At 40.3% G+C, this 13,148-nt stretch overlaps 1 protein-coding gene across 1 annotated transcript in view; it reads right to left on the reverse strand.

Annotated features, from left to right (window-relative positions):
- The window catches only part of ITPR3 (inositol 1,4,5-trisphosphate receptor type 3), a 133,353-nt gene that overhangs the window by 32,264 nt on the left and 87,941 nt on the right, over window positions 1-13,148 (reverse strand). Inside the window, exons 28-39 of the mRNA XM_063297634.1 lie at window positions 13,010-13,135; window positions 12,626-12,748; window positions 10,328-10,528; window positions 8,299-8,550; window positions 7,441-7,566; window positions 5,909-6,034; window positions 5,251-5,371; window positions 4,116-4,300; window positions 3,407-3,555; window positions 2,847-2,955; window positions 2,488-2,578; window positions 1,239-1,408 (exon numbers count right to left, since the gene is read on the reverse strand). Coding sequence (XP_063153704.1) covers window positions 1,239-1,408; window positions 2,488-2,578; window positions 2,847-2,955; window positions 3,407-3,555; window positions 4,116-4,300; window positions 5,251-5,371; window positions 5,909-6,034; window positions 7,441-7,566; window positions 8,299-8,550; window positions 10,328-10,528; window positions 12,626-12,748; window positions 13,010-13,135 — 1,779 coding nt within the window. The remainder of the gene's footprint in view (window positions 1-1,238; window positions 1,409-2,487; window positions 2,579-2,846; window positions 2,956-3,406; window positions 3,556-4,115; window positions 4,301-5,250; window positions 5,372-5,908; window positions 6,035-7,440; window positions 7,567-8,298; window positions 8,551-10,327; window positions 10,529-12,625; window positions 12,749-13,009; window positions 13,136-13,148) is intronic.

Here is a 13,148-nt window from a genome sequence, read left to right on the forward strand (position 1 = left end):
TATTTCTCACAACCATATTTCCCCAGAAAAAGTTGACTTCAAATTTTAGAAGCATGGTGATTCATTGTGGAACAGGAAAAGTATTTTTTAATTAACCTTTAAATACACATATTTGTTTATAATAGAACCAATTTAGATATGTGCAGGACATACTTCCTGCTTCCAAAATAAAGGAGGATGAAATAGAAAAATGTTGAATTTGTCCTAGCAAGCCCTAAAGAATCCCAGCAGGGGGAGCAAATGTTATTTGAGAAAATTAATTATGCAGTTAAGTTTCTCAAGGAGGCAATAAAAAATGTTTGATTAAATGCTTTTCCAAGTCATTCCTTCCCTGTATGTCATCATCCCACCTGCCTGGGAATCTTTTCTAAGCTTATGTAAAATGAGATTTATTCCATTAACATGTTTTTGTGCTTATGATTTTTGTGACATATTCAAAACAATTGCCAGCAGTAAAACTATCCTACGGTACAGGTAGTCCTCGGGTTACAATGGTAATTGGGACTGGAATTTCCATCGCTAAGTGATGCAGTTGTAAAGCACGACGTCACGTGACTGCGCCACTTAGCGATGGCAATCCCAGCAGTCCCCATTGCCATTGTTAAGTGAGGACTGCGGGTTGTTAAGCAAGGACCTCAAATGACCGCAACTTGCAACTTTCTGCCGGCTTCCAATCAGCAAAGTCAATGGGGAAGCCGGCAGGAAGTTGCAAGCTGCGGTCACAACAAGCCTTTCCTTCTTAGGCAGCTTGCGAGCAGGCTGGCAGGCAAGAGCTAAAGGTGGGAGGATGAGCACTACAGAATGCAGATGGGTGCTAATGCTGGCGGCTGGGCAGGCACTACGGGTGGACATCTGCCAGTTTCCCCATTGATTTTGCTTGTGAGAAGCCGGCAGGGAAGGTTGCAAATGGCAATCATGTGACCGCAGGACACTGCAACCATTGTAAGTGCAAACCAGTTGCCAAGTGCCCAAATAGTGATCATGTGACCATGGGGATGCTGGAACAGCTGCAGCCGGTCGTAAGTCCTCCTTTGTTCAGAACCAATGTAACTTTGTACAGTTGCTGAATGAATGGACGCAATCCAAAGACTACATACCTGTACCCAAGAAGAACAACCACATTTGGCAGCTTTGCACCCACCATGGATAAGATGCTATATCCCACACTTAGGGAATGGCATCAGAAGTTATTCTGAATTTACAGTGCACCAGAACCATAATGGAAACAAATGCAATACCTGTATCTCTGTATTGCCCCCATCAAGCAGTCGAATAGCCAAGCGAATGCTCTCCTGAAAAATCTTCTCATTTTTGGTGTTCATGATAAGGTCAGACACCAACTTGGTGGCCCCTTCTCTGTCCAGTCGGCACTGAATGGCAGCAATGACTGACCAGTCATGGTCTTGACCTGTATGCAAACAAACATTAAGGAGAAAGGAGGCCATTCAACACATTTAAAGCATGTAACCATATTAATAAGGGAAGAAAAGCTGATGTACTGGTTAATGTAGCACTCTGGGACATGCAAATATTATGTTCCATTAGCACTTTGTCTCAGGCAGTTTATATAACCAATGAAGCAGAAAAAGTGCAAAACCATTAATGCAATTATTAGATATTATATCCCACCTTTATTTGCACAAATCAAGGTGGTGTACATAATGCTCTCACTTTTTATTTTCACCACAATAACACCTCTGTGCGATGAGCTGGGCTGAGAGTGAGTGACTGGCCCAAAATCACCATCTTAGCTATGCCTAAGGGAGCACTAGAATGCACAGTCTCCCAGTTTCTAGTCTAGAAACCTACACCAAACTGGCTGTCAATTAAACTGTATTAGGAGCATATTAATAGCAGCCTAAAACAATAATCTAAAAACAATTTGTATTCATAAAGATTATTTGCAATCTTGACCACTTTAGCTTTCAGCCTGTCCTCTGTGTGACCAAAAATAGTTCCTATGGTTCCCAGGGTAAGCTTGCAAGAGTGGAAATCCTTGTGCAGTCCTTTGTATCTCAGTGACATAGCATAAGCTTTGCACACAAAAGATCCCAAAGCTAATTCTTGACATTCATTGTAAACATGAGCTAGAAGGATCAATAATCTGACTGAGCAATAAACAGAATGCAATATATTAGTGATCAAGGTGAGACTAGGACCAAGGATGCCTATATTCACGTCCATTCGCAGTTTTGGAAGTTCACTGAATGACTTTAGGCTAATTACTATCTCTCAGACAAGGCTACCTCACAGGGTTTTTCTAGTAGGGAAAATTTGTAGGAGGAAGTGCTATGTATGCCACCTGGAAGAAAGCCAGATATAAATCTAGCTAAGAAACACATGTTTATTTAAAAAAAAAACCTTGGAAACATTATTCAATATCTGCTGCATACAGTCAAGTAGCAAAAAACAGCAGCTGAAGACATGCGTATAAGGAACTCAAGAAGAAATGGGAGAAGACACCATTTAGTACTGGATACCACTTACCAATCCCAGAAGGGTCAACAATTTCCCCTTTGGAGCCAGATTTTTTGGTCTGCAAGTAATTAGCCAAAAGCATTTTCCTCAATGTGTTGCCCTGGTTTTAAAAAGAAACTTGGTTGATCATATGTCATTGCTAGCTGGATGGTGAAAAGAGGATATCAGCAAAGCCATGGATCAAAGGCATATCTTGCAAAAGTTTTGTATAGACACAAGCCTTATTTATCATAAAGACCTTTCATTAAGAGGACACTCAAGCAAAACTGTTTACCCAGAAAGCCCAATGAAGAATAAGAGACTGCAAAAATATATTTGGTGAACAGACATTTACACCCAGGTAAAAATGAGCATTCTTAACTACTCACCCTGTCTCCATATTTGTTCCTCTTCACAAGCATTTGCTGCAGTGTCCTCAATACCTTGATGCAAAGCTTCTCTTCAGTTGCCATCAGGTCTTTGGTGTGTTGGACTAACCTAGTTGCAGAAAAAATGAATTCAAACCATACTCCTGCTATATAGAAATACAGTATTCACTCCACCACTGATAAAAACTAGCTGTGTTAAGAAATGGTCTGGACTCTTTGCTTAAGTAGGCAGTTTAATATAATTGCCACAGCACCTAAAATCTGTTTACTCCTCTTCCCAGGGTATGCCCTGTACTTTTCTCTGCTCTTCTCCTGTTTTTCAGGTGAAAATTCCAGGTTGCCATAAATTATGGCATGGAATCTGCTCAATATAAAAGCAAAATGGTCATTTCATATAATTTAACATGGTTGCTGTAACTGGACTGGTAGAAGCAGACAGTTCAGCAAATCAACAAGTGGGCGCTAGACCATATATATATATATATATAAGAACAATAATGACATAGGTTGGGAATGTTCTTCAAAGGCTACAGTTCTCTACAGCTAGAGAACCTACTTACTTAGAGAGAAAGCCACCACTTTCACAACGCTGATAGGCGTCAGTCCCTTCCATGAAAAGCAGTTCTGGACAGTGCAGGACATCCACCAGGACTGAGAGTTCAGCTTCAACTAGAGGTTGCAAGCGGTCCTCTAGGGCATTGATAATGTCCTGTAATGGCATCACATTTTCAGAGTAGAGCTATTATATATTTATTCATCCATCCATCCATCCATTCAAATTACTGTTGTGAGATCTTGAGATTACCCTGTACGACAGTGTAAAGCTCTTGGACTGCCTCTCTCCAAACTAGCTGAAGCAAAATAGATCATACAAAGTAAGCCAAAGGATGTTATATTTTATTTATTTACTTAAAACATTGATATGGCTACCCAACTCAAGCAAGGTGACTCTGGAAGGCTTACCAAAAAGAAAAAGAAAGCCTAACAAAAAGAATGCAAAACCGCAATACATACACCAACAACCATGAAACAATATAATAATAACATGGCAACCCAAACAACAGGAACGCCATCAACCAATCAGGGCCCCATCACATTGCAACCCAAATGCCTGCGGAATATACACAAATTATCCAAGCCTCCAAAACCAGAACTCTGAAGTACAGAATTTGAGTTACTCCAGAGGGTCATTTAAACTGTTGTTTTTGAGATAGGCCTGACTAAGAGACAAGCATGTACTGGTCCCTCAAGACCAATGCGATCGTGTACCTGCAGCTTCTCAATGATGTTCTTGTAGTCCCACTGATTGGTTGTAGCTGAAACCCGAGGGAAAGTACGTGATGCTGTCTTATAGTTGGAAGCATTCCTTTGGGCATTGCTAACTGAGCTGCTGTTTAGCAGGGAGCTGACATGGGCATCCAGATCCATGGGTAAGGCAATGGACCGGCTCTTAGCTGAAAGGACAGAACATTTATATTGAGTAAGATACTCTAAGTTACAGCACTGATGACAAGGGTGGTGCTGGGATAGTAAAGTAGCCATTTCACAGCAACCTTGGCCACTCTACCACCACAAAAATAAAGGTCACATTGTACATGATGTTAATTGCATACTCAGAGAATTCTTACAATTTTAATCTGCTATATAGTGAAGGAATATGCAATTCTTTCCTCACTTGCCCTAATTCTGTTTAATCTTCCTAACATGTCTGCAGTTATTTTTAAGAAAATATATTGTTAGAATGAAAGCTGTTTTTCTACCAGTGTTGGGGAAAGTAGAAGGAAGATCACTGAAATCATGGCTAGAGAGGAAAGGATTGATCATTCCTTCCAATCTGCTGTGATTCCCACCTGTCTAGAGATAAATAAAAATAAGCTTTTGTTGTGGAAAGTTACACAATTAAGCATTATGTTAGAGACCACAACTGACCATCTATACCATGAACAGCAGTCATGCAGATTCTTCAAGTCCTGTGTTTGGTCAAAAAAGGCAGGTCCAAATAGGGCATAAGATGCCTGCCCACAAAACTATATTGTTAAAGGATTGATAAAGTATTTGGTTTGCTTTCCTTACGTTTATTTATTTATTGGCTACAATTTTTATGCCACCTACATGAGCAACTTTAGGTGGCTACAGTGTGCATTAATGTGTTTTACAGTGGCAATCATAAATTAACTCCCACTCCCCATTTTATACTGCCGGGATGAAAAAAACTAGAAGGTGAGGATTTGGTGTGAATGAATTTAATTCGGTTCTCGTGCTAAAAGAGAAATAGCTCAGAATTCTTTAATCAAAAGTGAATGCCTCTAGAGGCAGGATCTGTTTGGTGGATCTCAGATAGATCCTGCAAGCCTGAAGTCTGCCCTCCTCCATCCCAAAGGAATGTATAGGTATTGCTCCTTACCAACCATAGCCAACGTGCGAATACAGGCTTCCACTGAGCTCTTCTGCTGCTGCTGCAACCAAGGACATTCCAGAAGTCTCATGGTAGATTGGAGGAGCTGCACCACAATAGTCTGGTGTGTCTGAAAGAGAGAGGAAACATTTAAGGACAACTTCTGAAATATTGCTTCTATTTCCATATCAGCTCCATCTAGGATGCAAAGAGATAAGACTATGAGATCCAGGACTGGAATGCCTGCATTAAACAAATGCAGTTGTGATATGGGGCATGACTCAGATCTGAACCAATATTCAGGTAGTTAATACTTTGCCCCACTCTGGGACAGTTAACTGGTGGCAATTAACTTGTCCCGATCCAAGATACTCTCCTCTATTGGCTTCTCAGAGTCACTAACAACAATCACAGGAAGTGATTTGGATGAGGAAAATGGCACAAGGGAAAAGATTAAATCTTTCTGTATTGATCTGATTAGCAATAGTTACCTAAAAACAAACAACCAAAAGGAACATGAAGCAATTTGGTATTGTCAATAGGTGTTATTTCTCAGAGTTACTGGGAGTGGCCACATTCTATGTTTCACATTTATATTTCAAACAATTATTCTTATTTACAAAAAGAAGGGAAAATGGATTCAGCCACTGTAAGATTTCAATTGTACCTGTAGGGAAGTGCTATTCTCAGAAAAAGGGGAGCTGAAGAATGCATTGATAGTGTCCAGCACCACTGTAAGCACATATTTCTCCAAGGCAGGATCTGACAAGCGCTTTTCACGTTTCTTACATACCTGAAGGTGGAAATCAAACACAGATTGAAAAGCATTAGGCATGCTAATTACTATCTAAAAAATCCTTACAACAGCTCTTTCCTATTATTAGCTTCATCCTGCAGGAGGCGGCTGTGGGTGTGACAGAACTGCCTTTCAAGCACCCTAATCATTTGTTGGCAGAGATGAGCTTTTTAAGTTCACAATTTTACTGTTAACAGATCTTAACAGTGGATTAGTTCATTCAGATAGCTGGACAGTTCCACAGTGCAATGAGTACAGGAGGCAACTGAAGCTTTTCTCCATTGCATGGCTTCAGTCTTCTCTGAAGGCAAAGCTTGGCAGAGAGTTCCCAGGGCTGTGTCTTCTGCCAAGCAGGAGCAAATGTGTATTACCTGTAATCCTAATAGCACAGTATAATTTGAGGAAGCCAATCCGTGACACACCAAATTCAATTACAATAAAACACCACCTTGTTCAAAGAATGGCATTCTGACCTGTGGCACACTGAAGTTATGAAAAGCTGAGTTCTTGAGCTCAGCATCCCATTATCCAACAGCAGTGTGCCAGATACCCAGAGGGAGTTCACAGGCAGGGCACGATGATGGCAATTGTGTGGATAGGCTCCAAAGCTTAATATTCAAAGGTTTACTGCATGAGAACAACTAGCTAATCTCTTTGTAAATGGGCACACAAAACCAGAGTGTTGCTTTGTTTCACTGTAGTGGGAAAGCCATGTTAGCCTACAACAGGAAACCATCAGGACTCCAATTGCACCTTTTTTGACTATTTTTTTTTTAAAGGCACAAGCTTTCACGAGCTGCAGCTCACTTCATCATCTCAGGGAACCGTAATGAAAAGTGTAACCAAAACATATTGGGTTCAATTCAGTGCAACTCAGGAGTGCTCTTTTGCATTTTTACATGAATATAAGAACAGCCCTGCTGGATCAGACAATGACCTACTCAACTAGATACTTCTGGGATGCTCACAAGAAAGAGATGAGACAAATCCCTTGCCACCACTGTTCCCCTGCAACTAGTATGCACTCCCAGAGCAGGAACTGGTACTTCCGTTTTTTTCTTCTGCTTTTGGTTATGGTTAGTTATAATGAATCATAATTATAATTAGTCATAATTGTCATTAATCATCTTCAAAGAATCACCAATCATGAAGGGGACTGAATCTGTTTTTGTTACTGGGTAACCAAGCACCTTTAGCAATGAATTTCAGAGACTAACAAAGTGTTACGCAGGAAGTTCTTTTCACTAATTTATTAAACTAGTTCAAGCTTCCCCAGACCAATGTCCTCCACGTATGTTCTGATAGCATCAATCTGGGGAAAGTGGAGGCATCAATTTATGTAGCTACCTGTTCACATATTTGAGGCAAAAGGATTTTCTTGTCACTTAAATTTCAACACTTACCCTGGCCATGTCAAGGGTGAAGTTCTCAAACAGTGTCCAGATGTGGTTGCTGGTATAGATCTCCTTCATCTCCACCTCTGTGTCTACATAGCAATGATTGACAAAATTGACATATGCAATTTTCACCTGAAAGATCAGAGTAAAAGGCATGGATTAAAAGATTGAGCATGTTGCAAGAACAGAAGCAAAGCTCCTCTACACTCATCACTCTTTTTTGGGGAGAATAGCACTTTCTTCTTTATTAGCACCCTTTATGCTCTTGGGAAAATTATCTACATCTGTAAAAATAAAAGGAAAAGAGGGATTTGAGCAAGTAGCACTTCATAAAGCCATCAATAATTTGACATCCTGCTTTTTTCTGAAAGATGACAGGGTATCAAGGAAGTTAATCCATTTTATTCTCATAAAGAGGCCCATACTGAAGATTAGGCTGAGAAATAATAACATAATCTTCATGATTCATATACCTCTGGTGGCCTCTGTGGTAAGCAAGATACTGGACAACTTAATTGCGAGCCTCATCCTATGACACCCTTAAGTTCTTCAAAGAGATAGAACCATGTGAGTCAACAGAGAGATCTTACTGTTATATATTTATAGTCTTACATTCTTATAATGATTGGCCATAAGGTCACCCAGTGGTCACTGAACAGGACTTTTCCAAGCCTGGCCATTCCTTACAGCTCAGCTGTTTTCTTACTTTGAGCAAACCTATCTGTTTTGCACAAGCATAGGTGGCATACATCTCAAAAATGTATTTTCTTCATATAGAGCTTGGCCTGATCACATGAGGATAGAAACCCAGAATCATCTGATAACCACAAAGCCACCACAAAGACACCTACATCCTTCCATTACCTCAGTAATGCAGTCTTCGTGAGTGACTACTCGCACCACATCCTCCAACGGAAGTAGAGATGTGCACTTGATTTCTGTGTATACATTTTTGCCTTCAGCGCAGGCAGCCAGCAAATCCACCAGAGAGATATGGTACATGAGGGGACTGTTCTCCTCTATCCCATCCCGAGATGCTGTCATCATCTCCAACATGTTGGCTAGGGAGGTCTTATCATTATAGAATACCACAACATCATCCCCAGCATTGGTAATCTACACAAAGGGACAAGGCATCTAAGTAAAAGAACAAGACTGCTACGTAAATATCTATTCTTTGGCTCTCTCCATCCTACTTCTCAGAGGTCATATACAGCTCACTGAGTTGAGCTCAATCCCTGGTGACTACATGGATACATTCATGTTGTTGTCTTGGCAAGAATTCGCCACTGAGTCCTTTTAGAACATTCTTTCAATTTTTCAACCTAACATATAGCCCTGAAGATTGTCCCTGATGGTCCTCCATTCAAATACTAGCCAGGTACAACCCTGCTTAACTTTCTCAGGTTCAGCCAAAGTCAGCTAGGTCCTGCCACCTTTTCTGTAATGCCTTAGTAGAATTAAAGAGTTTACTCATAATACATACAGAGCAAATCTACTAACAACAGGAGATATCTTCCTACCTTGAATCTTTTTTTCTCCTGTCCCTTATTTTTCAAGGCAATACAATATGAAGTTCCTGGGACTGAAATAGCCTTACCAGCAGTTAATAATGTGATCCTTGCTCATTTGGCTCCAGGTGCAACACATCCATATCATTTTAGGATATCACTTTCTCCTAAACTACATTGTTTGGGGCAGTATACCAATACTGTCAAATAAATAAATAAGACTCTATATCCTGGCACCAGCTGTCTTGGGACAAAGTGAGACAGAACTGTTATGCAACAGTTACTCTTCCAATTTTCAGTTTTAAAATTCCTAGTAATTTGTATTTGCCCTGGAAGTGGGAGGAGTAAGCCATACCAAGGAGAACCTAAGTCTACAGCTTTTTGATTTAATTAGAGCAGTGTTTTCCAACTTGGCAACTTTAAGATGTGTGGACTTCAACTCCCAGACTTCCCCAGCTATTCTGATCTTTGTAGTGCAACATATTCAAAAACCATCACCATACTGCTTAACAGAGGCATCCCCAATCTGGTGGTTCTACAACTTTTCCACCACAACCCCCATCATCCCTGACCATTTGCCATTCAAGCTGAGATCAAATGAGACTTCTAGTAAAAACGTATGAAGAGGATGGCTACAAAACAGCATACAAGAATAGAAAGGATGGGCAATGGATATGCAGAACTGAACATCTGGATGTAGCATCTGTCACACTGAGTAATAGCTATCCCTCGTTTCCCATACACTCAGCATTACTTTACAGCTCTGTTTGTCTTATATAGTTTGGCAACCAACTTATATACTAGAATAAATGTATAGAGTAAGTATATGTATTACAAATGTGCGAGAGAAATAGTTGCATTAAATAAATAGAACACTGTTGAGCTGCTAAATTGCTTAACCTGTCCTTACAGATTCTATATATTAATACCCATTTAAGAAATCAACCTCCAGTTTGGAAGACCATGGCCTCAGGTTCACCACGGTTCAACCCTTCATTAAAGCTTGGCAGATATTTGGAGGAAGACTTCACCTGATTATTTTGAGAAGATCAGCAAGGCTGACTTGTACATGTTATTTTTCCAAGGCTCATTTTAGTACTTTTTTTAAATATATTTTTTGTTCCAGAAGGCTGAGCAAGAGGTTCAGGAAGAACAAATATTTCCTGAAGTTCCTAATGCAGGAATGGGGATAGTCCAAACCAAAGCCTCACCCTGTGGTTTCTCAGGGCCTGTTATCAGATTACATTTAAGCTTACTTGGTTTCCCCTGCTAACCTGCAATTGCTGCTCCCTTACTGCTGTGTAAAGGCTTCCCTGTCTATTCCCATGTATTTTGACCTGCTGTTCTTTTCTATCCTCTTTCCCAGAGATCTGGAAGCTCACCTCAGTCATGATCATGTCCTGGCATTTCTTAATGTACTTGCCCTCAGCCTTGATGATAATGTGCAGAAACTCAAGATACTGAACATGGCGCCCATGTGTAGCCAGACAATGGATGAAATGTTGTAGCACCGTCTCGCTGATCTCAGAGCACAGCTGATAATTGTTCAGAAAGATGTGCTGCATTGTCTCTGCCTCCAGAAGCTGGCAGGAAAAAGAAGACAGGAGTTCGAGAAACAATTGCTATCACTCACATGTATCTAAACTCTATGGGCAACCTGTAGCCCAAGATAACATACATTTCCTAAAGCATTTGGGGGAGCTTCCACAGCACCTCCATAATTTGTCCCACAGTCCCTCTCATGTAATTTTTAACATGAGAGAAAGTAAAAATCATTAAATACATGGGGAGTGATAATATGATAAAAATTAACTTTTAATGACATTTAATTCAAATAATTAATATTTTTGCCTTAAATTCACCCACTTCTTGGAGCTTGGCCTCTCAGTACATTATTCAAAAGCTGAGCAGAGCCTTTGGCTCAAAAGAAGTTACACACAAGCATTACTCTTAATCATCTTCTTTTTAATTCATCTGTCTATCTAGTATCAAACTCAACTCTTAGGCAAACCCCAACTTCCAATCCCTTCTGGTGACTATGGTCAGGTGCAATCTCAAAATGTTGTGAGGATAAAATAGAAGGTGGAGAATAAAGCACCCAGCTTGTCTTAGACCAGGAAAGGACAACTTAAACATTTTTGGGGAAGCTGAGGACTGCAGTGTGGGAGGGACTACATCATTTCAGTGGGTGGGATTTTCTTTGCTTGTGTAATGGTACAGGGGAATGACCTTGGGAGACAGGGGGAAGTGTGGTGGATTTCAGTAGTTCTGCTGGTTCTCAGGAAGGAGGGAGTACATTCCAAGAAGGGGAAGGAGAAAAAAGGAAACATACAGTAATCCAGGGGGCAGTTGTGGGAAAATGAAGAGGTTCAGAGTAGCCCCACCCTAGAGTTTTCCCAGGTTATTTCCCCTTAGGTTAGGTAGAGTTGCTTTAGTCTGGCAAGATTCTCTCTATATGGTGTGAGCAAATAAAGAACTGAAGTTTGGCTGGACTGATTCTTTGTTGTTCTTGGGCTGGGCCTGACACGGAGAGCCACAGCCCAGGGAACATTTGGACAAGAGGCAGTTTAGCGCACAAAAGAAATGTCGATGAGATAAACATCTCAGAAGGGACCCTCCCTAATTTCTTGGGTTGTAAAGGTGAGGAGGGAGAAATGTACTTTCAGACTTGCAAGATTCTGTTAATGTAACCTTACAATAAAATAGAATTAGTCAATCTGGTTGTGCTTCCTTTCTGGACTACCACATTAGGCCTACAGCTTGTTAACTTGATAAGCCTATTTTAGGGCTTGTGTTGCGGTTTTATGTATTTCCCTCCTCAAAATAGCACGACATTATGCCATCTGTTTTCAACAGTCATGGTCAGAGGGTCCACCCAAGGTGGAATACAAACATTTAAGGAAAAAAATACAATTCATGTTTCATAAAGAATTATATTCTTCACAATAGGTTAGTTGAAAAAAAGTCCATATTAATTTGACTTTAGGGATAATATAAAATATTGTGCCATCTGAAGTGGACCAATAAGCCACCTGCATCCTCCTTATTCCCTACCACCCTTTGAAATGTTTTTGCTACCGCTTGAGGTTGTAGTAGCAAGCTTAGTATTTTTAAGGCATGTTATTGTCCTATTTGCCATTCTGAGAAAGGCATTCTTTCTCTCTCTGAAAAAGCTATTGTAGGAGAGGTCCTTATGGGCAGCATCTGTAGAGAACAACTAATTTAAACTTTAAACATTGTTTGCCACCAAGGCAAATATTCTCTGACACAGCCTTATTCAGAAACCCTTGCTGAGCAATGGAGAGCTTTACAGTCTGGAAAGCAAAGCCTTAGGAGTGCTGCCAACTGCTTTCCTACAAGCTAGTGGGCTGTAGTGACAGCTGTAATAGCTAGAGCTGCTCCAAAAAAGACATGGATGTAGGAATTATGACTGGACCCCCTAGGAAGCAGATGGGAAGCAAAATCTGCCACCCTTCTCAATCTGCTAAGTGAATAACATGGCCAGCCCTGTTTGGCCTTATACACCAATTGAAGCAATGAAACTATTATATTTATTGTAAACACTATGCAAGTTAATCTGAGCATAAATTGGTGAACTATCAGAATTCAACTTTTCCAAGTCACCTACACATTACTTTTTGGACATTTCCGCCTACTTTTATTTGTCCCTCCTTTCTTACCCCAGGAGTAAGGAACAAGTTGAGATGCTTATGCAGAAGAGTCTGATTTTCTTGGTTGCCAGCACAAAATTTCTGTAGGAACTGGTGGGTTAATCTTAAAATCTCCAACATCTTGGTATCACCCTGCATATGTTCAGAACAAAAGAAAGTCAGCTGCCTTGGAAAACTGCAGAACTTCCTTCTTTGGAAGTTTTCAAGAAAATGGAAATAAGGAACGATTTAGATATATAGATTCCTGTTTTTAAGGTGCAGAAAGGAAGATTGGACTAGAAAATTCCATGATTTATGTCCTTAAAATAAATGTATTATTTAATGAGAACCCAAGAGCCACCACCTGCTGTTATTCCAACCAAGGTATCCATCTTCCAACCCCCTTTTACCTACCTTCTCATAAGGGATCTGCAACAGATCTAGCATCACTTTATGGGCATCCATATTTTTCAGCAAACGCTGTTGTTTTTTTCGCATCTGCTCACCAACACCACACATTTTATTTAGTCGCTCCAGAATCTGGGGAAAGCAA

The sequence above is a fragment of the Candoia aspera genome, chromosome 3 (assembly GCF_035149785.1).
Source record: "Candoia aspera isolate rCanAsp1 chromosome 3, rCanAsp1.hap2, whole genome shotgun sequence".
Classification (NCBI taxonomy): domain Eukaryota; kingdom Metazoa; phylum Chordata; class Lepidosauria; order Squamata; family Boidae; genus Candoia; species Candoia aspera.